The sequence below is a fragment of the Ovis aries genome, chromosome 22 (assembly GCF_016772045.2).
Source record: "Ovis aries strain OAR_USU_Benz2616 breed Rambouillet chromosome 22, ARS-UI_Ramb_v3.0, whole genome shotgun sequence".
Taxonomy (NCBI): Eukaryota; Metazoa; Chordata; class Mammalia; order Artiodactyla; family Bovidae; genus Ovis; species Ovis aries.
Window position 1 is genome coordinate 36,008,226 of NC_056075.1, and position 26,422 is coordinate 36,034,647.

Consider the following 26,422-nt stretch of genomic DNA (forward strand, 5'->3'; position numbering starts at 1 on the left):
TCAAAGCCACTTCTCAATTTAAATCTGCACATTTTATATTTTCTCATAAGACAAAAGCCTAAGAAGGCTGTGTACCTAATTTGAAGGATAACAGAGCAATCAGTTATTACTTTCTCATTTTTCACACTGCATTTTAACAAAATGGATTCACCCGCTTATAGACATTTATGGGTACACTTTACTATATAACAATTCTGTATGTGCACTTGACACATATTTGCCCAAATTAATTTCTACACACACAAAGAAGCCAGAAAAAAGAAGTGGATCTGAGCAAAGTAACGGTCGTGTGCCCAGCTGCACACTTTTGAGCTTTTCGGATTTTGCCTGTTGACTTTGGGAGAGGCAGGAGATGTTTTATTTCTGGTCAGATCACAAGCAGTTGGCCAGCCTTTCTAAAATCCCTGTCCCTGTGTTTTGAACCTCACCTTCCAGGTGATTTGCTTTTGCTACGAACTTAGTAACAACCGCTTGCAACCACTGGTCTGAATAATGTGTAGTCAAGTCAGCGTGTAAAACAAGTGGACACATAAATAAGGTCTGCTCTGAGCCCCTGGGTTTGGGTGTTTGTCTTTCAGAGCCTATGTTCGGCTGTTTGCTCCAAGCCGATTTCTGCCAGCCCCACGGGCTGGGAAGGGGCGGAGGGTCTGTGAGGAGGGTATGAATGAGATGGGAGTGAAATAATTCTTGGGCAGCTTTCCTACCACGTCTCGTCTACCTACTCCCTCCAAGACACTGTGTCTGCATATTACCTGAACCTCAGCCAAAAGGCTTTCATTATATTAAGCTCAAAAAGACCTTATAAAGATGTTTCACTCAGTACAGTTTTCGGAAGGCTTACTGGGTGCCAAGTTTAGTTAGTCTGGCAGGCTCTGGGCAGGTTGAGGCCGGTCATAAGAAGGGGGTGGGAAGAAGACTGGAGGCCTGAAGGCATACTTCCTCACCCCAAGAATGCATAGGCTCAGATCCCATTTGGGCTGTTTAGACAAGGCCTCCAACAACCAGAGTGCAGTAAACTCAAATGAGGCCAGATTGCGTGCGTGCGTGCGTGCGTGTGTGTGTGTGTGTGTGTGGTAGCCTTGAAGGTGATGTGGATTCATGTTCTAGAGTCTAGAAGGTCTTGGATTCTTGGTACCTGTGGGTTGTTCCAAGTGTAACATGGCAACTTAGGTTGAGTTTACGGCCAAGCCTGAGGAACTTCCCTGGTGGTCCAATGGTTGAGACTTTGCCTTGTGATGCAGGGGGTGCAGGTTCAATCCCTGTTGGCATCAGTGGCAAAGAACACGCCTGCCAATGCAGGAGACATAAGAGACATGGGTTCAATCCCTGGGTCGGGAAAATCACCTGGAGGAGAGCATGGCAACCTACTCCAGTGTTCTTGCCTGAAGAATCCCATGGACAGAGGAGCCTGGCAGGCTATAGTCCACAGGGTCGCCAAGAGTCGGACACGACTGAAGCGACTTAGCATGCATGGCCAAGCCTAGAGCAGAAACTTTCTAACTTGGCAGCACTGGGGGCTGGGCCCTTGGTCATTTGAGAAATTAAGTTAAAGAGCAAAATCACTAAATCATTTTAAAATTATGTATTTGTATCCATTTTTTTAAATTTAGAAACTCCTTTTTTAAAATCACTGTGAAAAGAACACTTCACATGAGATTTACCCTCTTAAATTTTTAAGTACAACACAGCACTGTTATGGGCAGGCATGAGGTTAAACAGCAGATCTCTAGAACTTACTCATCTTGCATAACTGACCCTGCATCACTGCTGAACATCTCCTCATGTTCCCCTCCCTCAGCCCCTGGAAACACAAATTCTATTCTTTGCTTCCATGAGTTTGACTATTTTAAATACCATATGAGACTGGAATCATGTAGTATTTGTCCCTGTGATGGGGATGTTTCACTTATCATGAGGTCCTCCAGATTTGTTCACATCATTGCATATTGCAGAATCTTATCCTTTTTTAAGGCCAAGTAATATTCCATTGCCTATATTGTATCAAACATTTTAATTCAAAAATTGAATGTCATGCATTGATTGATTTTTGGATACATAATCAAAGCCACTTTGAAAAGTCTTTTAAAGAACGAGTTTGCTGACTGGAATTCCCTGGCTTACGTTCTGCCTCAGCTATACCTATTATTTACAATCTACAACATCCAGTTTTCATTTCTTTAAAACAGGAATGACTTTTGTTTGATACCCACCAGGGAATCTCAGTGCACAATTTCCATATACTTAAATTTTTTTTTCAGTCTTTTATTGTTGGTTGGCCTACACCTAATCCAAAGCCATTTTTCAATGCAAGGGGAATTTAAACTACACTGTAGTCAGCTTATTTAATTAAAATAGGTAAGCAAAATACCAAGTACAACGGCACCTAAAGGTTTGAGAACAGACGATCCTGAATCTTTCAAGCTTGCATCTCCACTGGAGAAAGCAAGGTGCCCAAGTGAGCAGGAGAGAGGCCCCTAGTGTGGGGCATTCAGCCTGCCTTGGGCATCAGATGTTTACAGGGGAATGGAGAAGAGGATGGCTTATGTGGTGAACTGGTTAAATGTGGGTCAGTTAAAACTTCTATAACTGACTGAGAAATCTAAATTGAATGATTTAGAACTCACTCCTGGTACCAGCTTGATTGATATGGTATGCTATAAAGAACACAGGTTAGGAAGGTCCTGTCCTGGCTTTTCAACCATCATCTATAATTATAATAACTGCACCCTGCTGCCCACTTCACAGAGTTGTGAGAATCAAACGTGATACTCGTGTTGGAAGTGCTTTTAAAAATCCAAGTTGCTGTTGATGATCTCTGAGCTCTTCTCTGGTCCATATGCTGAGTGTTCTCGGATTCAGGCAGGGGTGGGGAAAATGCAAAAGCTTCAGCTAATTTGCCTTGTGAACGTGATACTGAATAGAACTGGCTCGTGATCTTCTGTGTTTCCTCGGATTTAAAAATGAATGCGATGAAAGAGATACAGCCCTGTAAGATATATCAACAGTCCTCCATTAGCTAAGCCGTCCCTCGGGCTGGCCTGTCAGTCTCCCGCACACCATAAAAGGATGTCTGCAGCCTGGCGCTTGTAATTTAACACTAATGGCAGGATGGCAAGTAGCGCTGTGTGCAGACACTGTCTACAGCAGGGAGCTTAACGTGGCACTCAGCCTGGCCTTTCTTCTTTCCCTAACTTCACTGGATCAGCTTACATCTATTTTGCCTTCCCCCAAGTTGGGGCAAACACAGGTTGCCAACTACATCAGAGAACCGTGTGTTTTCATTCATGCTTAACTTGCTTGATTAGTAAAATATTCAGACAAGAAGCAATTATGAGCTGCATTTTAGAAAATTAGGCCCAATTAACAGGAAGATTATGCCAAACATTGCTTGAAACAGACGTTTTGGTTTGGGGGTGGGGGAGGAGCTTTGTAGAGCCAATATTCAGTGATCATGGTGTAACAGTGACTGAGGGGAAAGCCCTAAAAGGAAGAATTTGTTTTCTCAAATGCGCATTCAGAAATGCAAGTGTGCAGAGAGCAGCAGAAAAGATTCATCGTGGTCCCTGATGAGAAGTGCATAAAGCCGATCTCATCAGACACGCGCCCTCATCACCATCAGATAATATTTATTAAGCCTCTCATTCTCCTGTGCATTTATGTGCAGCTGAGAGTGTCCCTGTAATGGTTCTGTGACTTATGGTGGCAACTAAGGTTTGATATAAAACACCCAGGTCTGGAGACAGAACGGACCCTGGGCTTTTGTTCACTTGCTGGATGGCAAGATAGAGCCATCCAGCTCTATCTTGTTTCTTGCAGCAAGAAACAAAGTAAAGGCAAAAAACTGAAAAACTTAAAAAAACAAAAACAAAAACAAAAACGTGATTTTAGTAGCCAGAGAAAAATATTCTAGAAAATAGAGGAAAACCAAGCGGACTGATGACTGTGATGATCATGACTGCTACTCTCAAGAACCTCCACTGATGATTCCATCCACATGTTACTGAATGCCCTCCAAGAACTCAAATGATTTTCTGAGGGGGGCATTCCCCTTTGGTACAGATCAGGACACAGGGGTTTCAGAGAGGTTGGGACCTGCCCAAGTTTCCACAGCTCTGAGTGGCTGTCCTGAGATTTGAATCTCTTTGATTTCAGTCTCTCTGAATGTAAAACTCATGCGTATTAATTCCATGCCAGACAGGATGAACTGAAGTTTTAAGTTGCTCACTTGTGTCTGACTCTTTGCAAACCCATGGACTGTAGCCTGCCAGGCTCCTCTGTCCACAGGATATCCCGGGCAAGAATACTGGAGAGGGTTGCCATTTTCTCCTCTAGCAGATCTTCCCCACCCAGGATCGAACCCAGGTCTCTGCATTGCAGGCAGCTTATTTACTGTCTGAGCCACCAGGGTACACATTACCTATTATCACCCATAATCCTTAGATCAACCCTTAGAATAATAAGGGTAAGATGCCTGGGGTCACACAGCCACCATGGACAGAGCCAGCTGAGGCAGCCTAGAATCAACCCAAAGGGTCAGAGGTCAAGCCAGGCCTGGTGGATTTTGCTCCCTCAAGAGCCCCCAGAGGTGAGCATCTGTCAGGTCACACCTAAGGTCCCTGTAGCCAAGGGGCAGGCAGGGGATAGCTGCCCTGGGGGGAAAATTCTGCGATGTCTTCTCAGTACCCACCATCCTGAGCTCACTCTCTAGCCTTATTCATGATGTGACTTGGCCTCAAACAGGAGGGACGCAGAGGAGGGGAACCCTTCATTGACCCTCCCCTCAAGAGAACCAGAGCCAGTTTCCTCCCACAAGTGAGCTGCACGGCTCAAACACAAGGCACAGTCTATTATTCAGGGAAGCACCGTTGGTTAGAAGTCCAAAGGATAAAAGGTCAGTAGGGGATACAAGAAATTGGATTTATTTATAGTATGTGATCTAAGTGTGCTCAGAGGTATTCTTGTAGGTTCCCCAGAACAAGAGAACATATTTATAGCCAAGATGGTGCAGACGTCCTATTCCTTTTTATTAAGCATGTTTATTACCCAGCAATTGGGTTAAGCAATTGTCCAACTGCTGAATTACTATCCCTCTGATGGGCCGGCCTCACTGCCCTCTGGACCACAGGTGCTGGTGGCCTGATGGCTTTTCCCAGAATGCACTGAGGGGGCCTACTCTTCCCCTCCCCATCCTTAAGTGGTTATTCTCCCTTTTTGAGAAAAGTAGCAAAAAAAAAAAAAAAAGTTTAGGAGAACACATCATAAATGGGTGATCATATGAAATTATTTCAACTTGAGACCCACTTCCACAGGGTCCACACCCTGTACAATGCCCACGTTCATTTCCCAGATTCTTTTGGGATAAAAGTCACTGAATGGTCCCTCTGTAGAGGTTCCTTCTGTCTCATGGTCAGCACAGATGAACCAAGAGGATAAAATAATGATATAAACAGTTACTGTGCTGGAGGCTCAGTTACTATGCTTAAGAATTTTAATTTGCTTAATTATCACAACCCTCCCAGGTGGTCTGCACATTTCCTCCATATTACAGACGATGAATCCAAGGACTGAGGAGCTGAAACTACTGTCTGCTACAGTCCACAGGAAGGCCCAATTTTATTGTAGCAAGAGGTCTGGTCCTTTAGTATTTTCTACTTCGAAGCACATGGCCTCTTTTTCCTAAAAACGTGATTTTGAGAAACAACCGTGCCACTCTTGATATACTGTCTGCATGATCCCTTGTCTAGCATCGGCACGGTCAAGGCTCGAGGTACATTACCTGAAAGAGAACTTGGTTTTGGAGAAAAACAAATGATGGCATTGCCTTGACTCTCCGAAGGAATCCAGAATTACTAAGTGATACCCTCCCCTGATATAACATAGGGGTTGTCGAGTGCTGTGGTGGGGAATAAGTGCAGATAGCAGCTGAAGCCTGGAGCACATGCCTGTCCCTGGGCAGCAAGAATGCCCTTCAGCTGTGGCATCAATGCTGAGACGACCCTGACCCGGCAAAAGATATCCAAACGCCATTGGATAATGGACAGCCTTATGTTGCTCCTAAGCAACACCAAATTTCAAATAGAAATTCTCTGGAGCTGACTAAGAAGGGTGTATCATCTAGAGCAGGGTTTCCCTGGTGGCTCATTGGTAAAGAATCTGCCTGCTAACGCAGGAGATGCGGGTTTGATCCCTGAGTCAGGAAGATTCCCTGGAGAAGGAAATGGCAACCCCACTCCAGTATTCTTGCCTGGGAAATCCCATGGACAGAGAAGCCTGGTGGGCTACAGTCCATGGGGTTGCAAAAGAGTTGTACATGACTCAGGGACTAACCAACAATACCAATCAACTAGAGCCCTGAGTGTGAGATAGAAAAGGAGATAAGGCTGCATCATTTCCAGGTGATGCGGGAGATGGGCTGCAGTCACTGTGGATGACCACTCCCCTTTTTACTTCTCAGGTGGGCAGTTCAGAATCAGCTTCCCCACTGTTCACAGAACAGACAAGGCTGCTTATAACAGAGTAGAAACAGGCTGTGGGCCTCAAGTCCTCAGATTGCATCTCAGAGAGAAAGGATTCCAGCCACACAGGGCTTCCTCTGATTGATACCATTTCTCTGTAACAAAAAACAGGGCTCTGAGCCAGAGCTCCACCCCCCCTCACAACCCTGGAGAAACACACTGCACCCAAGGATGCTGGGGCTGTATTCCCAAGGTATGCTCTGCATGCTCCGTGGTTACCGGGTTTGGGTACCTGGCCCAGGACCTCTTAACTACTTTAGTGGTGGGACGATATACTCTGGAAAACCCCAGAAATACAATAACACGAACTATAAATTCCAATGATAACATGACACAAGGCCTTCTCCCTCATATCATATGCCAACACTTTTATTATGTGTAATGAGGAAATCAATCCTGAATATTCACTGGAAAGACTGATGCTGACGCTGAAGCTCCAATACTTTGGCCACCTGATGTGAAGAGCCGATGCACTAGAAATGACCATGTTGTCAGGAAAGACTGAGGACAGGAGGAGAAGGAGGCGGCAGAGGATGAGACGGTTGGATGGCATCATCGACTCAATAGACATGCATCTGAGTGAACTCCAGGAGATAGTGAAGGACAGGGAAGCCTGGTGTGCTAAAGTCCACGGGGTTGCAAAGAGTCGGACAGACTGAGCGACCGAACAACAATGATAGTATCCAATTGTATGATCATGAGGGCTTCCCTGGTGGCTCAGACGGTAAAGAATCTGCCTGCAATGTGGGAGATGTGGGTTCGATCCCTGGTTTGGGAAGATCCCCTGGAGGAGGGCACGGTGGGCTCCAGTCCATGGGGTCACAAAGAGTTGGACATGACTGAGCAACTAAGCACAGCAGAGCAATGTAATAAAGTGGGGCTCCCCATGTTGCCACTTACACCACAGAATGGTGAAGTAGGGGGTTATCTGGAGGCATTTATACAAGACTTAGAAGAGTTCTTAACTTCTTAGAGTTAAGAGTTGGCGTTGAAGTGGTGAGATCGAGGGGCTACTTGTGAAATGCAGAATCTTAAGAGAAAGCCAATTCACTCCCTATTCCTACTGAAACTTTACTGGCCTGGCTGCCATTCACCCCGTGGGGGCCACAGGCTTATTCCAGCTGTAGGAGATTAGGGATTTAAGAGGGAAAAGGGGGAAAATTATAACTCAGAGACACTGTACTCTGTGCGCTTAATTTGCAGGGCTTTGTGGCTGAGAAAAATAGATGTCGCGATCTGCCTTTGTTGAGAAGGTGACATCTGGGTTCATTAAAGGTGTACAATAGATGTGGATAAGGGCTATTTTTCTCAGTCATTAAATTGGTTTTTAGGAACTTTACACTCTCCTTCATTTGAACAATTATTAAACTATAAAATAGAACTGCACAATTGCTAAAATCGTAATCTGAAATTTTACAGCCAGCTATAAAATGCTATATTGTTAAACTATACTGAAGATGCTCAAGCCCATTACAACTTTTTAAATGAATTATAAAACCCTTTACTGCTGATAAAATAATCTTAAATTACAGTATTGTGGATTCCAACAATATGTTGAACTGAAGTCAGCTACCATGCAAATATGCCAATCACAAAGAAATCATTACTTGAATTAAGTTTGCAGAAGCCCCAAATCTGATAGCATCGGATTCAGCAAGGCAGACAACACCTGATGTTTGTAGGCTTCTCGGGAGAGCTGGTCCCCTAGGGAGGTGCCTTTCCTCTCGCCATATTCCTTCAACCACAGAACCACCAACAGTCAGAGCCTCTCATGTTCAAAGGCTGCACAGGGGACACTTAGCAGAGCCCTGGGGATTGAAGAATTGCTTATGATAACAGCAAACTTCTCCCCTTAAAGTCACTCCATAGGCGAGATTTTTAAAATGTCAAATGTTTCATTGCTGAGTACCTGCCACCTGTGTTATGTTATGGGCTCAAAAATTCATACACTGAATTCCTAACCTTCAGTCATCTCAGAATATGACTATCGGTGGGGTGGTCACATAGGTGACAATGGATGGAGACAGGGTCTTTAAAGAGATAATTAAGTTAAAATGAGGCCATTAGGGTGGCCCCTCATCCAATCTGACTGGCATCCTTATACAAAAAGGAAATTTGGACACACAGACTCCAGGGTGTGCACACACAGAGGAAAGGCCACGTAAGGACACAGCAAGAAGGAAAGGCATCTGCAAACCAAGGAGAGAAGTCTCCGGAGAAACCAAACCTGTTGACACCTTGATGTTGGACTTCCAGCCTCCAACACTGTGGGAAGGACGGCATTGGCCAAAAAGTTTGTTCGGGTTCCCTACCCAATGCATTTCTGTTGTCTTACCCGCTCAATCTACGGTACTTTGTTAAGGCTGCCCCAGCAAACGAACACAAGGGATGACATTGCACTCTGCGATGGTGATGTGCATACGCACCTACTAGAAAGCCTGGCCTCCGAGATGAAATTCCTGTGTTTTGGTACCCATTTTACCCTGCAGGCTTCCATTTCCAATAGGCTTTGACTACACAGTTGAAAATGCATTCTGGCATGCTGGACTGTATGGCAGCTTTAACAGAGTCCTACCCAATTCTGAACTCTGAATTCAAGCACTCTCCTGGATGAAGGGCTTTGAAAACGCTCTACAAGCAGTTATTTCCAAAAGCGTTTTTACAACAGCCTATTTCCTCCCGGGGCTACCGTGGGTGGATTCTGGGATACGGCTTCCCTCTGAGCTCATCTGCTGGCACCTGAAGCTGGGAAGATTAAGTCCCAGGAGGTCACTATCAGTCTCTACGCTGTGAGTAGCTGGGCCCATCACACAGGGCCCTGGGGCCACTTGGCAGTCTGATCCCGAGCTCTGTCACCAGGCTGCTGGGGGAACCCAGAAGCCAAGGGGGTGGGGGGCCCTGAGGCCTCGTGCTTCTGCTAAGGGAAGACCATCCCCACCCCTCCAACTCCCCGCAGCTCAGTTCTCCCAGGACATAAACTCCGTCTGAGCAGGAGAACATTCTGCAAAGGAAACTCCAGGTGCAGCTAAAATTCGGATTTTTTTTTTTTTTTTATGGCACACAAAACAACAGTGGGTGCTAGAAAACACTCTGTATTACACAGAAATGATGGCAACCTCACAGAGACCATAAACCAAGCACCACAAATGGCGTACCGCACCAAGACTGTTTCCTTAAACATAAGGCCCGGGAAATGGCACCCAGAAGTCACACTCATCTAGTTCAGCGCATGTGCTGAGGGCTCAGCGCTGACCCGTCTGGAACTGGCCTCATGATCCCAGTGGGTCCCAGCCCCTCCTAAAACTCCCCCAGCCACAAAGTCCACGCAGGAGAAACCCAACTGCAGTTTGGTCTAAACACTTCTATCCATTCTAGTTGCGGAGTAAAAGTCTTTTGACGTGTCACCAGCAGGGCACTTATTTGGGACGCTGGCTGGGTGAAATTATCACTCAGAGGGGCTGAGGCCTCAGAGGAGGCCCAAAGGCCACAGTCACCTGCAGGTCCCTGAATGATGAGAAGCAGGTCAAATACTTCTGTTAATACCGCTTAGGACTCTATCATGGGCCTCACTCTGAAGGGAAGTTAAGTGTCGCAAATTGGGCATGTGGTGGTCACCAGAGGCCCCTTTTTGTTGCCCTTGCTGGCACAACTTAGAAAGGTTTGGTCCAACGCACCCATCTGCTCTTCCATCTCACCACACACAAGAAAGAAACCCGAAAAGACTCTCACACACTGCCATCTCCCATATTAATGGAAAGGAAAGAGGGCTTTTGAAGCAGCTCTCATTTCCTGGGTGAGTGTGTGTGCTCACTCGTGTCTGATTCTTTGCGGCCCTATGGACTGCAGATCGCCAGGCTCCTCTGTCCATGGGATTCTTCAGGCAGGAATACTGGAGTGGGTGGCCAGTCCCTCCTCCAGGGGACCTTCCTGACCCAGGGATCGAACCTGAGTTTTCTGTGTCTCCCACACTGGCAGGTGGATTCTTTACAACTGAGCCGCCTGAGTGGTCCTCCACCAGGGGTGAATATGTCCTGCAGGGGACATTTGCTAAGTATGTGGGTCCACTTTTGGTTGTCACAGTTGGGGAAAGGGGCTCCTGGCATCTAGAAGACAGAGGCCTGGGGTGCTGCTCAACAACCTACCAGGCACAGGGCAACCCCCACAGCAAAGCATTACCAGGCCAAGAAGTTGACAGGGCTGAAACTGAGTAAGCCTGACCTACAGAACTCTTCAGTTCATAGCCAAGAGGTCACCGAACAGCCTTTATGGAAGTTTCCACGATTGAATTTTTAGCCAGTTGGTCAGAAAAGCAGGTGGCCTGGAGACCCCTGAAGTCTGGCTGGCATCTGAAGTGGGCAGTCTTGTTGGGACTGTGCGCTTAACCTGTAGCATCTGTGCTAACTCAGGGGGCTAGCGTTGGAATTGAGTTGTTCCGCAGGACACCAGTTGGCATCAGAATAAGCATCATTACCTTTCTTTATGCTAGTTTATGAACCAGTCTGGCACCTCAATCCGCCAGATGTTCAACAAGAATTTAGGGACTGATTTAGTCTCTATTGAATGCAAAATGTTATCCAGAAACAAAAAGGTAAAATGTTCTGATTTACGTATTATACAGTATAGCCAGTTAAAAATGCACAGAGGAGAAATAGGCTGCTGTTCAATTTCTCTTCTCCTGATCAAGCCTCTCTGTGTCTCAGGTCTATCATCTGAAAAATGGGAATAACAGTAGTAACCTCATGAAGTTATTATCAAAATTGAATGAGTTTATATATATATATATATATATATATGCACACATACACATTGTTGTTCAGCTGCTCAGTCATGTCCAACTCTTTGTGACCCCATAGACTGCAGCATGCCAGGCTTCCCTGTCCTTTACCATCTCCTGGAGTTTGCTCAAACTCATGTCTATTGAATCAGTGATGCCATCCAACTATTTCATCCTCAGTTACCCTCTTCCCCTCCTGCCCTCAATCTTTTCCAGCATCATACAGCATATATATTTATGTAATGTGCTTAGGATAGTTCTTGACCCACTGAAAGAACCATTTGCATATTTGCTTTATTAATACAAAACCATGAAAAGCAGAGGTGATGCAAGTTACCAAAGAAAATAGCTCTAGGATCTGTCATATGAATAGATTTTAATGTTTCCTAAAGTAGGGTTTGGGAACCACTTGCATATGGGATATTATTTAGTAGCATAAAAAACATTTGTATTACTTTAATATATATAATGATTTTTTAAACATAGAGAGCTCTTGTATTGATTCCGGTTTCACAAATGTTATTAACAGTATACCTATTAATAGACACTGAGTTTAAAGATAAACATTAGGCAAATAAGAGCGCTGGTGGAATGCAGAAACAGGAAAGACTGCAATCTCCTGGTCTTTGAGGCTGAGAGGCAGGGTTAGCTCTCAAACACTATCTTTTTAGCAAATAAGAGTGCTTCCTTTTTACCAGTGTGTCACCTCCTCCCAGTGTCAGCACTAGTTAAGGAGATGTGGCAACGGCCTAGGGCAGACAGTCCTACTCTGACACCCAGGCTGGACCAAGACCTGACTACTGTCATGATTCCAAGTTCACAGCACCGAGAATCTGATTTTAGGTGGTTCTCTCACTAGACTCCTGGGCATGGAGGGATGGAGCTTCAGACAGTTCTAATCCTAGGTCCTTTCTTTATTGCCTTGGGTTTCCTTTCCTTCTTGGCCTGCTGTCCATAGAATATTCCTCCCCTTCCCCTCCTTCCTTGGGACATTCTACAATGACCACATAGTAGAAGCAGCAGGATATCATGAGGTTCAAACCCTTCTTGCAAGTTAAGGAAGCAAAACCTAAAGGGCTCCATCTTTCCTCATCCATGTCCCCTCCCCCACCCCCAGCCCAAACCAGAGAACAGCCTTCCTGTATGGCTCCAAGATCCAGAGCTAAAGCTCAACAATCACGGAAACAGTGGCCACTTCCAAGTGCAGAGGGCTGGCTGGTCACGCTGAGCCCTCTGCATAGTGGCACTGGTTCTCTAATCCTCACAACAACCCCCAGAGGTGGATGATAACTTACAGGAGACATTTAGAGACAGTAAGAAATACGTCCCAGGGCAGAGAGCAATGGGAAGTGAGCTAGGAACCTCACTCAAGCTCAACCAACTCCAAAGGTGGTGCTCTTCCCAGCAAAGCAACTCTTAGGCTGTCAACCACAAGCTGAAAAGGAGGAACCTGCAAGGCAGCTCTAACCACTGGCATGGCATGAGTGCAGGGGACAAGTCCGCCATGCAAGGGGCCGGGTGTGGAATAAGCATCTATCCCAGCAGTCAGCCTGTGCAAAACCGCACCACCCTGGCCTTGCTCTCCAGCGCCTCTTCTCCAGAAGATTAACGGGATGCCAAAGCACCCCATTGCTCTGCTAGCATAAATTGCAAGGAAAACATTTAGAATATTGATTAAGTGCTTCATGCTAGAAGATTTAAATTTACCTCCTGTATTTCCAGGATTAGCTGACATAATGGGGTCAGTCTGCTGGCACAAATGATTTACAGAACACCCATTGGCAGCTTTCCTTTTAAAACTCAACACTTAAAATTTTCACTTAGTCACAGCCAGCAGAGTCCTGGGTATTTAGCAGGGTTGGATAATTGCCTTCTTGCCATATTGAGACTTTTGGGGTTTGGCCTGTCTGGGAAGAGCTTCAGAATCATTTCCGGTCTAGTCTGGCCCTATCCGGGCAGATGGACTTTGTCTAGGTCTGATGAGGTACTGGGGCAGTGGAAGAGTAAGGCATGCTGTTTTTCCAAGATGGAAGATCCTATTTCAGACAGAGATTTTTGCAATATTCTAATATTCAAATATTCTAATATGTATGAGTTAAAGAGGTTATATGCAGAGGTTAAAGACAGCCAAATTGCATCACCCCCTGCTCCTACTGGGCTTTCCTGGTGGCTCAGCTGGTAAAGAATCCACCTGTAATGAGGGAGATCTGGGTTTGATCCCTGGGTTGGGAAGATCCCCTGGAGAAGGGAATGGCTACCTGTTCCAGTAATCTGTCCTGGAGAATTCCATGGACTGTATAGTCCATGGGGTCACAAAGAGTTGGACATGACTGAGCGACTTTCATTTTCACTTTTCACTTTCCTGCCCCTACTACCAATCTGTAAATGTGCTACAGCACACAAGGGGTTTCCCTGGTGGCTCAGTGGTAAAGAATCTGCCTGCTAATGCAGGAGATGCAGGTTAGATCCCTGGGTTGGGAAGATGCCCTGGGGAAGGATGGCAACCCCTCCAGGATTCTTGCCTAGAAATTCCATGGACAGAGAAACCTGGCGGGGTGCAGTCCATGGGTTTGCAAAGAGTTGAACACAATTTAGTGACTAAACAACAACATACAAGTTCCCAATGCATTTCTATAAACTTCAAACTGTACTTGGCCAAGAGAAGGGACTGTACTGAGAGGCCAGGGAGGTGCAGACCTAGCCTGAAATCGAGTGAATCCAGGTGGTCTGCTCCAGAAAAAAAATGCCCACCTCAAAGTCTTTGCCCTCGTGGCCCACAGAGGGCCAGCACAGTTCCTCTCAGGACTAGCACAGTCTGACTGCCAAAGAAAATGACACGATTGTTGAAGTGGGGAAGGGACAGCCAGGCTTTGCATTGCTGACTTTAGGAATAAGCCTTCTTGCAAAAGTTATTCATTTAAACTCCGCTCACATCTCCTTTCTGATTGAAAAAGTTGCTCTTATGAATCCTTCCCTAGAATGCTGCCTTAAAAGTCCCACTAGGATGAGGGGAGGGGACTTAAACCCGAGATCCACAACTGCTGTCCCTCCATGTCTCACTCACAGATATGTTTTTCTGGTTCATAAAAACAAACTGACTTTGGATGTCACTAGCTGTGTTCCCAAGAGTCCCTACCAAGTGCCCACAACGACCTGACCTCCATCCTGCAGCTTTGGCTCTGGGTGTGTGCCCCCACCTATCAGATTTTCTTCTCTCAATCACACATCACATCTCCTTCCAAGAAAAGGGACAGAGGCAGTGAAGATTTCTCAAGGATCCTCAGCACTAATCCCAAGGCTATAACCCCCAGTCTCTACAATCTTATTTTATCGTTGTAAGCTAGGGCCAAAAGAAAGGCTACTTTAAGAGGTCGTCACTTTAAGCCACCAGAGTTAAGTGATGTTCAACAATGCAAAGTAGAGATTTTTTTCTAACACCTACACTTCCAAAAGATATTTACTTTAAATAAGTGACAAGTACAGTCCATTTGATTTAAATATGCTGAGCCTTTTCCAGCTCCCAGGCCACTCAAGTGCACAGAAGATGAAATAATTGGTATGATTTTTAATGTTTCTTTATCATGTGACCACTTTGTACAAGTCAAAGGGATATGCCAACAATAGCACAGCCTGTGTCACGCTTGTTACTAATATGCCTGCCAATTAATCCTGACATGGGAGCTTGGCTGGTTACCCAAAACCTGGTATTTTATCACCTCAGGGGGTTAGCTCTTGGATGTTTCTATGACATTTTATACTAATCAATCAATTTTGCTTTTTTTAAAGCTGAGCCTTTCATAGGAACTGTAGATGAGCCCTATGCATACCACACCCAAAGCTACACTTTTCCCCAAACAGAATTGTGTTTGGTTTGTTGATAATTACACTTTGAAAACGACTTTTGAAAATGTTTATTCTTATTTCTTCCCTTCCAAGGGGGAAATCTATCTCAAATGTTAAGACAGAAACCCAAGTCCCTCCGAGTTTTCTCATATTATTGTATATTTTAAAATATTACAAGAGGGTGCTTCTCAAGGGAAGTGAACTTTAAAGCTGCCAAAGATAGTTGACTTTCTCCAAATCTGTTACCAATGGATCCCAAGCTGGTTTAAGTCAATTCTATTCTGAGTAACGACACATGCACCGGGACAAACGCCATTCTAAGATATTTCTAGGACCCCCTGGCAAATGGTAATTTGTCTGAAGACAGCCAGGCAGGCAAAGGAAGGACAGATGGGAAGAATGAGTCTCCTGGGAGCCCTATGTTGAAGCAGGAGTCCTAAATCAAAGCCAGGGACCACGTTCTCATGGGCTAAGTCCCATTTCTCATCAGTCACTCATCCCTCCCGATCCTCTGGCTTCCACTGATTCTTTCAACCATTCTTAATGTAGGTCATTTTAAAGAGATCATCAAGCCGCAAGAAGTTTTACTGGCAAACTTTGTCTTTCCCTTATACTCTCCCTCCTGGGATTTAGTCATAAAACATCCCTGCCTAAAGCATGAGCTTTCTGTTTTTTCCATCATTCGAATTGCTGCCTTCAGGAAGCACTGGGACACATGGGTCTGTCAAATCCAGCTTCTCCTTTCCTTTTTTTCCTATCCTCCCTACCCTGCTACAGCTTTATGGAGGTATAATTGACAAATAAAAATTGTATTTACTTAAGGCATACAACTTGATGTTTCAATATATGTGTATATTGGGGGCTTCCCTGGTGGCTCAGATGATAAAGAATCTGCCTGCAATGCCAAAGACCTAGGTACGATACTTGGGTCTGGAAGATCTCCTGGAGAAGGGAATGGCTACCCACTCCAGTATTCTTGCCTGGAGAATCACATGGGCAGAGAAGTTTGGTGGGCTACAGTCCACAGTGTCCCAAAGAGTCGGACACAAATGAGCCACTAACACTTTCACTTTCATACACTGTGAAAGGCTTACAGCAATCAAGCTGAGTAACATATTACACACCTGACACAGTTACCAGTTTTGGGGGTGGGGTGGGGTAAGAACAACTAAGATATATTCTCTAAGCAATTTCAAGCATATAATATGGTATTGCTAAGTACTGTCACCATGCTATATATATCCAGAACTTGTTCATCTTGCATGTCTGAAAGTTTGTATACTATAACCAGCATCTTCCCATTTTCCCCACTCCTAGCCCCTGGTAACCACCATTCTAGTCTCTGCTTTAAACAGTTCAACTTTTTTAGATTCCACATATAAATGAGATCACGAACCCAGAGGACATTACGCTAAGTGAAATAAGCCAGACACAGACAAACACTGCAAGACCTCCTTTTCTATTTTTTACTTTTTCCTCTCTATCCACTCCTAATTCAAAGAAAGAGCCCAGGTTGTCCAAGGTCATGGAGCAAGGCGAACATACACTGGCCTCGGAGTCAGACATCTTAGCCCCACCAAAGAATGACTGTGCGATCTCGGTTAAGTTCCTAGCATGTCCCTGTCTCAGTTGCCTCATTTGTAAAAGAGAAGGATGACTACCATACCTGACTCGTGGGATGCTGTGAGGACTAAAGAGCACAATGCATGTGAAATGTTTCACAAAAGGAAACTCCCTCTACAACTGTTAGTGCTAACTCACACCACCGTTCCCCAGTGTAACACCCCAAGCAAACCACAATGCCACCATCCATCTCTTGCAAAGGGACTAAATGGCCAACTGACTTGGGATTAAGCATCACATGTGACATTCTGGAACATTCACTCTACCCCAGGCAATGAAAAATTACCACCATTTAATCCTCTCAATCTAGCAGCTAGGAAGTCTGACTCTTTGCAACCCCATGGACTGCAGCTGGCCAGGTTCCTCTGTGCATGGGATTTCCCAGGCAAGAATACTGGAGTGGGTTGCCATTTCCTTCTCCACAGAAGTCCTAGCATTTTGTAGATGAGGAAGTGGAGGCTTGGAGAGGTCACACTGTTGGTGAGGATGAGAGCCTGGGTCTGCACACATGCTTGACTGCAAAACCCAAGCCCTCACTCCTTTCCTCACATGTGCAAAAATGAGCTCTGATAGGGAGTCATCTTAGGAGGTAAGGTGAGGTTTCATGGAACCCTTAAGAGCTCCCTAGAAGTGAAATGCTGTTTAGCTGCCAGGTGGGTGGATTGTGCATGTGTCATCGGGAAGAGAGGTGTAGCTGTCCCCCTGCTTCCTCTGTATTCCCCTGTCTCCACTGCCCCACTCTGCTGAGAAGTTAAATGGCAATCCTGAGAGAAACATCATGCTTTAATTGTACTTTGTCCCTCTGTTTATGAGGCAGAGTCCCTACCACTAATACAGGGGAAGGAAAGGCTATTTCTTGGGAACAGATTTCATGGGTCCCCTGACGTTGCCAGGGAAACCCTGCAGTGGTACAGGGTTCCCCTTACAGGGGAGATGGTTGAGCAGATCTAGGTGGAGGTAAATACTGGTGGCCAGGCCAAGCACCACACCCCAAAAAGCAGAGGACAGATGATCTGGTGGGCTGGGGGCGACCAAGGAGATGCAGAGAAGAACACCTCCTCATGGACGGCAGACTGCTCTCCCACGGGGAAAAACTGATTTCAAGGAGCTTCCAGGAATGACTGTTCTTCTGAGATGCCACCTATTCACAGAGTCTGAACTTCCAAAGACACTCACCAGCTGCATTTTGCCTAGCATTTGTGCATTCACAGAGGACAGAATTTCAGTTTTGAATGCCCACCTCCACGAAGTTTCCAGAACACCAAAGGAGGTTAATAAGCAGGCTGGACACTGCCTCTGCCGTCAAGCTCCATGTACTTAGACACGAGCAGAGAAGAACCTGTTTCTGCTGCAGCCAGAGCTTTGCCTCTTCCTGTGGTCAGGAACCACCTCTGGCCACTGTTATCACCTCATTATAACAGGGTCCTACCCTCATCTGGCCACCAGTCTTTACTGATGCTGAAATCTGAGCGGATCCGACAAAAACAGAAGGCTGACCTAGGAGGAAGCAGGACACTGAGGCTTGGCCACAGAGAAAGAATAGACTGCTCTGCAGTGCTATGTCTGCTTCTAGACACACCTCTAAGCAGCTGGTGACTTGGTGCAAGCGGCTTCCCCTCCCTGAACTGCAGGGCTCTGCTGCAGGCTAGGGCGGTTAGATGCTGCAGTACTCCCCAAGCCTCTTCCTACTTCTGGCATTTTTTGCATGGTGCTTTGAAGATGAGGACGGCTCAGGAAATGCTTTAGAAGTATGAAGAACATCTGGTTGACCCTAGGCCTGTGCCTTCCCACCCACCTTCTCCTCAGTCTTCTGCGTGAGTGCATTTGAGAGTGCAATGTTGGTGGGGACCCAGGAGGACGAGAACAGAAACATAGCTCAGCTGAACGGCAGGTGGGATATCTAAGAAGAAGAGGGCAGTGTTGGGGCAAGAAGATAGCAAGCAAAGCAGAAGGACAAAAACTGCCCCTGGGACCTCCCTGGTGGTCCAGTGATTATGAATCCGCCTTCCAATGCAGGGGACACAGGTTTGATCCCTGACCCCTGGTCAGGAAATGAAAATCCCACATGCTGCAGGGCATGAGGACTGCCTGAGGACTGCACTAGAGAGAAGAGAACTAGCAAGGAGGCTGAGCACCACGGCGAAGGATGCCATGTGCCACAACTAAGACCCAGCACAGCCAAGTAAATGAAGAAATAGTGTAAGACAGACAAAAAGAAAAACTGCCCTAATACTTTCTAGGGAACAGACGAGGCGGTGAGTCAAGAAGGTATTTGCAGAGAAGTTTCTGGTAAGTGTTCTGGTGAGGGGGATCTCAGTGGGGCCCGGGGTGGGGGTGGTGGAGAGGTGGGAGGACATATTTCTGTGACAAGGCTGAAGGGACAGCACTGTGCTTGGCACATGTCCCTTCCCCTAGCATGGCAGGAGGCAGCATCACCACGTGGTCACCACTGCCTCTCAAATCCAAGAGGAACCGTGGAAAGAACACAAGCCTCTAGATTCCAGGGCCGGTTCCATGACTTGCCATTTCTGTGGGCTCGAGCCGAAGTGTCCCCTCTCTGAGCCCCACATCCTCTGATGAAAGAACAAGGTGGATAACACTGTAATAACAACACAATCATATCATCTCTCCCCCAGCCACCAGGAGGGCAATGTCCGAAGAGGTGAGGTGTGTGAGAATCCTTGGTGAGGACATGAAGAGGTTCCCAAACAGCTGAATACTCATTATGATGAAAAAAATAAAAAGGCAGAATAAGCACTCTGCTTTGACTAAAGTCAGGAAATGACCATTCGTAGGTCATTGTGGTCCTGGCCCTTGGAGATCTGCCTCAACCCCAAAGAAGTCTCTGGGCCCTTTTCACTGGACTCTGTTCACGCAAGGGGCTTTCAGTGCAGGGTTTCATAGCAACTCAAATGAAAGAGTATCTTCTTGTGCTTCCTGAAGAATGATGCTGTCCAGGATGCTACATTTGCCTTAATACTTCACTAATAACACTGTCTCTGGCATAGCTTTAGACAGAGTTAAATATTCCACACTGAGTCTAAATGCTAGTGATGGAGACAAAGCCAAGGGCTCCCAAGACAATCCCCTGAATGGGAGAAAATATTTGCAAGTGATATGACTGATAAGGGATTAATATCCAGCACATATAAACAGTTCATACAATGTAACATCAAAGAAATAACCCAATTAAAAATGGGCAGAAGAACTGAATACACATTTTTCCAAAGAGGAAATGCAGATGGCCAACAGGCACATGAAAAGATGCTCAACATCATGATCATCAAGGAAATGCAAATGAAAACCGCAAGGAGATATCATCTCACACCCGTCAGCATGGCTATCATCAACAAGGACACAGACAACACGTGGAGGGTGTGGGAAAAGGGGGTTCTTGAGTACTGTTCCTGGGAATGTAAGCTGGTATAGCCACTGCGGAAAATAGTATGGGAGGTTTCTCAAAAAGAACTAAAGACAGACTATCACAGGAGTCTGCAGTTCCACTCCTGGGTATATATACAAGAAAAACAAAATGCTAATTTGAAAAGATACCTGCACCCCAATGTTCACAGAAGCATTATTTACAATGGGCAAGATACAAAAAAGCAAACTAAGTGTCCATCAACAGATGAATGGATAAAGAAGACACATACACACACACACACACACACACACACACACACAACAGACAACTACTCAGCCATTAAAAAGAATGAAACTTTGCCAATTGCAGCAACACAGATGACCCTGGAAGGCATTATACTAAGTGAAATAAGTCAGACAGAAGAAGACAGATACTGTATATCACTTTTTGTGGAATCTAAAAAATACAATAAACTAGTGAATATAACAAAAATGAAGCAGACTCACAGATAGAAAGAATAAACTAGAGGTTACAAGTAGAGAGAAGGATGGGGGGAGGGGCAATACAGGAGTGGGAAGCATGAACTGCTGGGTATAAGATAGGTTCAAGGATGTAGGAGAAGGAATACAGACACTATTCTGTAATAGCTGTAAACGGAAAGCAACCTTTAAAAATTGTATAAAATTTTTTAAAAAATTCTTTTTTAGAAAGCCAAGAGTTCCTTCTTCCTTTTCTGTATGCTGCTGCTTTGGCCAGAACACCGAAAAAGCATACTAAATAAACAAATAGCCAACTCAAATCTACCACTCTGCAAACAGAAAGCTTAAGGATTCATCTGCCCAAGCCCCTCATTTCATAGGTGAGGACACCAAGACCAATACGAGTGCTTGGACCAAAGGCCCATGCCTTGTAAACGGCAGAGTTGGTCCCAGAGTCCATCTGTCTCTCCACTCTACAGTACATCATGATCTTCACCTCTCATGGTTAAAATGCACTTAATAAGGTTTAAACCTGAGCAGCATTCTACTCTTTCCAACCATCTCTAAATGCACTTCAGAAAATGAGTCTGTGTCCCCACCCAGAAGAACGTGCCAACGGAGAGTTTGGGCCTCCTCTCTTACCTGTAAGTTTGCACAAGGTGGTAAAACATGAGTGGGGATTTCATTCTCAGAGCCTGCTGGCCCCAGGGGCTTGTTCTTGACCCGGAAGGCTGTGGTGGTGGTGGCAGTGGTGGTCTGAACTGGGAGGGCTGGCTGCCACACAGTCACATCCGAGCCATTGCCAAAGGCTTGAATTGCATTTTCTGCAGTAAAACAGGAGGAAATCCAATTTCAAAGTCAAGCAGCAAATGTAACGGACAGGATATGTGAAGCCAGAGAGGCACACTAGAAATTCTGATGAGCGCACTGGACTTCTCTAAGCAAAACCCATCCATCCATCCACCCACTACACACTGAGCCAGCCACGGGTCAGGTGCTCTAAAATCAATTCACTCATTAAACCCTGAGCTGGTCACTTAACTATGCTCTGTAAGTGCAACAAATATTTACCACGTCCCTCTTCAAGTACCAGGTACTGAATAAGATCCTTTCCCTGAAACATCCATCAGTCAAGTCTTTTGAAACTTGACTCAAAATAGCCTTAGACCTGCTATTTGGGATCACAATCACTGTTCCATCTTTCAAAAAAATGCTTGTGTCAAAATTTTATACTAAATGCAAGCTAATTAGTAAGTACCAAATCCCTAATTATGAGACTGGGGTGACTCAGTAGCATTCATACGAATTCAGCAGGCAGTGAAATCAAACAGCAAAAAAAAAAAAAAAATGTGATCTGCTACCAAAGAGCACCTACTATGAGCTTGGCATTGCTCAAAGTATAAACACAACCGATTTCCTTAAAAGAAAAAAATATCCCAAACCTCATCAATAATATATCATGAAAATGTAAGCAAGATTATTTTTTTCCTTTCTGCTCCCAGTCTTCTGAACAAAATCTGCATAATTAGGAAGGTGCAGCCCTGCTTAAATGAAAAGTTTAAAATGTAAAACTTTAAAAGCTTATTACAATTTCATGGGATTAGATTGTTTTTTATGGCAAGAGTAAATTGGTTGTGTGTTGTTCCCCTCCCCGAGATGAATAAAAAACAGGTTTTAATCAGGTCCTCAGGGATTTGGCCTGGATTTAGGAATTTTTTTTTATTTCATATTCATTGTATAAGAAATCAAACTCTTCCATTTGGGACCTGAATGTGCAAATTGTTAATATATGACTCTTAGCTGGCATTTTTCGATATACGAGACAGAATAATTTAAGCCTAATCTTCCTCTCAGAAGTGACATTTTGTTCTAAAATTGTTATCCTTGAAGTTCAGCAAATTGGAAGCTTGTTTTTGAAAACTTTACATTTTTTAGTCTGTAGGAAACAGCTTCAAATTAATATCAATGCTTCTTGAGCTCCCAGCTGGGTTACAGAGCTTAACGGGTGGGTGGAAGGTAAAGACAGTGGTACTTGAGCAACCAGTTTCCTTAAATGACCCAGGACTACAACAATAAAACAAAACCTTCCTTTGTCCTGTTAAGGCATGTAGATTCAGGAGACCCATGTCATTTGTTGAAACTGTGATTTCCAGCATGTTTGCCTTGTCATTTGGGAAGATTGTCCACTTGCTCACTCAGTCATTCAGGTGTCAATGGAATATCTACGAAGTGCCAGGCACTGTTCTGTACTGAGAATCAGTAGGGGACAAATGACACCAACTCGACAGAAAAGTCCCTGTCCTCTCAGAGGTTATATTCTGGTTGAGGAGGCAAATAGAGAAAGTATACAATACACTGTTGTTCAGTTGCTAAGTCATGTCTGACTCCTTGTGACCCTACGAACTGTAGCCTGCCGGGCTTCTCTGTCCATGGGGTTCTCCAGGCAAGAATACTGGAGTGGGTTGCCATTCCCTTCTTCAGGGGATCTTCCCTTCCCAGGGATTGAACTCGGGTCTTCTGCATTGCAGACAGGTTCTTTTACCATCTGAGCCACCAGGGAAGCAATAGATTGGCGTCATGCTTGTGCTAGGGGAATTAGAGAGGTTTGGTTAATTTGAAGGGATGGGGGAACTGGGTTATTACATTTGGGTTGAAATCTACAAATTCCAATTCCTTCTACCCTAGGGCCTGTTGCAAGAGGCTGAATTTAGTCTGTGTCTTTGGTGGGCTGTGCTCCATCTAATCAAAGTATAAATGGAATGACTATGAAAAATTCTGGCTGGCTTTGGTCCTCATTGAAGGCCAAATGTGCTTACGTTTATTAAAAAATCATTAGCATTAAGATACCATTCTCCCCTTCACCAACATATTATTAAACAGGGACCACTTTAATTTCTCTCTGAGGCAGTGGTTTTCCAGCCCAAGTGAGTATAATCTTTTTTTCTCACACTAACCTCTATTGTCATTGCTTTATCTTCATTAAAACCTGGATTCTGCCAGAAGAGTGTGCAGGACATGAAAAAGAGGATACACACATACACACACACACAAACACACACACACGATTTATTTCAGTTAAGACCAAAGAAGAGGCTTAAGGTATAGTTCCACGATATAGTGCCCAATGTTATTCTGGCAAATGTCTCCACACTTTAGACTAGTTTCAAATTTCATTTCAGTATCCAAAAGCTTGTTTTTGTTTTAAGATGATCAAAGCATTTGGTTACAGCCAAGCACCTACTGAGTGAATCTCTTAGATTTGTCTTTTCAACAAAAGAAACAATGAGGAGGTTTTTGAAGTAACACTTAATAGCTTTCCTGTGTGCAAGCAGTAAATAGTTTGCTAATTCTTTAGAAATCAGTCAGAGTACCATGGAGAAATTGTCACCTAAGGGCACAGTGCTCAGAGATAGGTGAACCTTGGCCCACGCTTCCCACTGGGAAGTTCTACCTGGTCCTTGATGTTCAGGCTTGTGTTTTTATGCACCAGCCCCTCAATCTCAGGCCTGATGCAGAAGCCCACGGGGTGCAGGGGCTGCACAGGAAGGAACTGGGTGGGGCTTTGGATCCTATCTCTGGCGTGGCTGGTCTAGGTGAATACCAGCCGCTTATTTCACTGTGACATGCAGATACTATAAGCGCATCTCCTAGGATTCTTGCGCAAGTTACAGTTAATGAGACAATGTATTGGGCTGGCCAAAAAGTTTGGTCAAGTTTTCCCTAACATCTTACATGAAAACCCGAACAAGCTTTTTTGGCCAACCGGATATAAGTTACACTCCTCCTAGAGGGAGTTTGCACAAAGAGGAGGCACCCGATACATGAAGGGCGGCTGCTGCAAGACACGAATGAGGTATTCAGCTGGATCTCTGCCTGGGGCACACACATCTCAGTGGATAGAAGGGAGACCTGGCACAGTGCTTTCCAAGTTCATTTGATGAGGCTCATCGTTCACACCCGTACATTTCTCTCTATCCCTCTTCCCCTGGGAAACGTGTTTCCAAATTGCCTAAAGGACCCTGCAATAATAATGGTACTGTTTCCAAGCAGAAACCTCCCCCCGGCCCCTACCCCCAGCTCATCTCATCTCGGAAGCTCCTGGCTGCATCACCAGCCCATTCCACTCAAGAACTGCTGCTTCTCCTCTGAGCCAACCCTGAACATCCAGGGGGCTATTGATGTTAACAGTCTAATTTTTCTCACAGAGCCCTTGGAGGCCTACCCTCATCTAACTTGCCCGAGTCTTTCACATTTCGTATGCTGCCCAGGTTTTAAAAACCTCTGGAACTGACGTGGGGCTGGTTGCCAAGATCAACATTTCATCTGTGGGTGGAAGTGTTCCTCCCCACAGGATGTGCCCTTGGCTATTGAGTCTTTCACTTCCTGGGGCCTCTGGACTCGCCACCTTGGCAGCACCCAGTTCATCACTTGCTCTGGTCCTGCTGCACCATGCGTGTGGCTAAAAGGATCTGGATTCACACACAAAGAAACAGACACGGACAGAGAAGGCAGATAAAGAGACACACACACACAGAAGGCAGACATAGGAAACACAAAAGTACAGTTTGAACTTAGGGGAAAACGTCTGTGTGGCTGTTGTATGTTTTTTCAAACTCACTAAGACATGTGTTGTCCTTGAAGAAATTCAGAAATTTCAAGCATTCCTCCAGGTCATTTCCGCTGTTGTTGCAGTCACACCAGGGGGCCACGCTGAGGCTACTGGAGTCAATGTAGTTTGGGGTCATGACTGTACCTAAAAGAGTAAAAAAACAAGGCGTTTTATTCTTGTGTGATGATATAAACTTTCCTATAGCCTGAAAAGAAACAAATGTTCCCCTGACTACGGATGCACCATGGATAACACCGTGGATAATTACAAACACTGTGTTTGCTGAGTGGGAAATTATGTTAAGCAGTGCATTTTCTAGGCAATTTATCTTGAGCACATAAAATAATTTACACATTTACTTAAAAAATTCTAACAGAACTCCTTGAGCTGTGCTTAGGGTATTTTTCTCTGCACAAATGGTATGGATGTCATGGAGCAGGAGAGAATTAACTTAGAATGCATGAATTGCCAAATCCCTTGCATTTTCTTGAAAATGCCATTAATCTTCACAAATAAATAGAGTTGGTTTTACATATCTTAAAAGGCCTTTTAGGACTTTGCATCTACTTCCATCGGAAGCAAATGGCTCCTTCAGAGTAACCCAGGGAAGCTTAGAAGCTTTCCTTATGGGTTACTCCACGTTCCAGATGTATTCAAGAATGCCTCTGCTCACTAGACTCTCAACAGATTTAAGCAAGGTCTTCCAAGTTGTGATGGAATTGGAAATAAACAGTGGAAATTTCCTAAGCCAGTGGCTCCTCGAGTATTGTCTTAATAGTCCTCAAAAATCCTCAAAGAAATGCTGGGTGGTCTCTTGCCTACATCTTCCTGTATTCTCACTGTTCTTCTGATGAGTTCTGTATTGGTGCGAATAAACAATGCCTTTACTCTTAACACGACCCAAATGTCTTCTCCTGGGTGGCTCATACCAGGCAATGCCTACTCATGCCAAGAAGCCTTCTGTTTTTATATATTTTGTGGAAATAAGAAGCAATAGGCAGTCCAGTGAGCCACAGGGTATATTTGGTTCAGAAACAGAAAAAGAAAAAAAAAAAAAGAATTCTTTTTAAGCTCTTATGGATCAAGGGCATATCTTCTTCGCCGTACATTCCTTACCGACTTGAACTAAACAATGTCCCATTCTACCTTGGGATGAAAACTTCAACCCACAGCAGAGAGAAGCTTGTAACTTTAGGTATGAAAGGAACAGGCACC

At 44.9% G+C, this 26,422-nt stretch overlaps 1 protein-coding gene across 4 annotated transcripts in view; it reads right to left on the reverse strand.

Annotated features, from left to right (window-relative positions):
• Window positions 1-26,422, reverse strand: part of GFRA1 (GDNF family receptor alpha 1) — a 235,843-nt gene that overhangs the window by 14,781 nt on the left and 194,640 nt on the right. For all 4 annotated transcript variants that reach the window (XM_027960172.3, XM_060404737.1, XM_042238457.2 and 1 more), the window contains 2 exons: window positions 25,217-25,351; window positions 21,241-21,422 (listed from right to left, as the gene is read on the reverse strand). In XM_027960172.3, the coding sequence (XP_027815973.1) occupies window positions 21,241-21,422; window positions 25,217-25,351 (317 nt within the window). The remainder of the gene's footprint in view (window positions 1-21,240; window positions 21,423-25,216; window positions 25,352-26,422) is intronic.